Source organism: Cynara cardunculus (genome assembly GCF_001531365.2).
Source record: "Cynara cardunculus var. scolymus isolate 2C chromosome LG 5, CcrdV1, whole genome shotgun sequence".
In the NCBI taxonomy this organism is placed as follows: domain Eukaryota; kingdom Viridiplantae; phylum Streptophyta; class Magnoliopsida; order Asterales; family Asteraceae; genus Cynara; species Cynara cardunculus.
In genome coordinates this window covers 27560482-27562836 of record NC_037532.1, presented here as the reverse complement: position 1 = coordinate 27562836, position 2355 = coordinate 27560482, and the positions used below count along the sequence as shown (strand labels likewise).

At 35.8% G+C, this 2355-nt stretch overlaps 1 protein-coding gene across 1 annotated transcript in view; it reads left to right on the top strand.

Annotated features, from left to right (window-relative positions):
* Positions 1-821, top strand: part of LOC112512943 (dehydrodolichyl diphosphate synthase 6-like) — a 4026-nt gene extending 3205 nt beyond the window's left edge. The window contains exon 2 of the mRNA XM_025119069.1: positions 5-821. Within this exon, the coding sequence (XP_024974837.1) occupies positions 5-821 (817 nt within the window). The remainder of the gene's footprint in view (positions 1-4) is intronic.
* The last annotated feature ends 1534 nt before the right edge of the window (positions 822-2355 follow it).

Sequence of the window (2355 nt, the reverse complement as noted above, 5' to 3'; positions counted from 1 at the left end):
ACAGATTCTTAGGAGGCTTAATTAACAAAACAAGATCACTTCTTTTTCGTTGCATATCGTGTGGTCCGATCCCACAACATATCGCATTCATCATGGACGGGAACCGAAGGTTTGCCAAGAAATGGCARCTGGACGAGGGTGCGGGCCACAAAGCCGGGTTTCTAGCACTCATTTCGGTCCTAAAATACTGTTACGAGATGGGAGTCAAGTATGTAACAGTCTACGCATTCAGCATCGACAATTTCAACCGACGCCCAGATGAAGTCCAATACATAATGGACTTAATGYGTGAAAAGATCGAAGCCTTCTTKAAAGAAGTTGATATTGTGMACAAATATGGTGTTCGAGTGTTGTTTATAGGCGATMTTGACCGTTTACATGAACCAGTTAGGATCGCGGCTAAGCAGGCAATGGAAGTCACCGCAGGCAACACCAGAACCTACCTTTTGATCTGTGTGGCATATGCGTCGTCGTACGAGATCCAACGTGCGGTTACGTATGCATGTCAAGAGAAGAGMGKTGGGGTTCYGGAATTGAGTGTAAACGGGAATGGAAACGTGAGCGGGATCGGAGACCAGGCGATAAAGGTGGGGGATTTGGAGAARCATATGTATATGAGGGTGGCTCCRRATCCGGATATTATGGTGCGGAGTTCAGGTGAGACGAGGCTAAGCRACTTTCTGCTATGGCAAACGACCAACTGTGTGTTGTATTCGCCGAAAGCGTTGTGGCCGGAGATGGGGTTGCGGCAGGTCATTTGGGGGATTTTGAAGTTTCAGAGGAATTACTATTACTTGGAGAAGAAAAAGAAGTCGGATTAATTAATCAAAATATATAAATAATTTATTAGTGATAAATTGGTCATTTTATCTCTTATATTATCCATTCGAGCATACAAATTTTCAAGCCAAACATGATAATATGTTCATAAGTCATACAGTAAAAATATAAAAAAATTATCAACTTCGAGACAATGAATAAGTCAATTGATCATGAGTTCAAGCCCATAAATGAGCATCGAGCTCGAGTTCGATAAATCAAAAATTATTCGAGCTCGAGCTCGGGCCTGGTATTTTTTTAAGACGAGCTCGAATAACATATTACTCGACTCAGCTAAGCTTGATTACCCTTGGTTGTTAGTTAAACTATAACWCGGGTTAAGAGTTGTAAAGTGTGCACTCATATAAGCTAACTAGAACCCATGATCGTTGAATGACACTAGATGCTGGGTGGGTCAAAGGGTCGTTCCCCCTTGTTGGGTTCTAGAGGCAAGGCYGCGAAGCAAAAAAAATAATGACAATTAAGAGGGTGGATACTAAGGATTTTAGTATCAGATGGTTAACAATGGGTATCTATGATTGTTTGCAAACACTAATAAATGATGTATTTGATGGTTAGCCGTTAATGAGAATAGCCACTAATGTGTTATCAGCTGATGGTATCCCACTGATACATGGTTTTTCATTAATTTTGTAACTGGGTTTTTATTTCGTAACCATCCGCTACTTATTTTCAACAATCAATTCTATTTAATGGAGAATTATTCTCAGTATTGATATATGAATAATTACGAGTTTCTAAGTTCAAAACATGATGGTTTATGCCAAAATCACTACATAGATTTGAGATCATTCTTACATAAACTAATTTTGTACATTCATACAAATTTGAATCGAAATATAATTTAAAAAAATAAATGAACTCTTATTTAATCTAAGGTTTTATCGTTGCTTTTCACTCACTATTTTGGATACAATGCCTAGATTTCCCAAGACGATATCTGTGGAGGATTTGCCATAAATCAATGACACATAGTCGAAACGTTTTAACTTTTGTAACCTTTTACAAACTCCGATATATTTTCTACATCCAACCCATAAAAATAAACATCATTAAAATTAATAAATAAATAAAAGAAAACCCAAAATGCATTTCATGTTTTAATGATTGAAAAGTGAAAAACATGTGAAACATCAAATATAAACTAAAATTGGTAAACCAATATTATTTATATATATACCTTTGAACAATAATATCTATTCATTACTCCCATTTTCTCATCCAAAAAGGGTATTCTCTTTGCTCTTTCATTATATTCTGTTTAGTGAATGCATTTTTTTTCTTTCGTAATAATTGATATTAAACTGATTTTCTTYCTCAGGGTTAAATCACATAACTCAATTACGTGGGACTACTCTTTTACTTCTTTCCCGATTTGATAAAGAATTTCGGGTATTCAAGTTTTGGTAATTTTGTCCTGATTAGTATATATGTAATCAACGTTTTCGTCTATAGACTATAATGCTTTATTGTTTATTTTTTTCGTAGAGATAAACTTTGTTAGAAAACGTACTT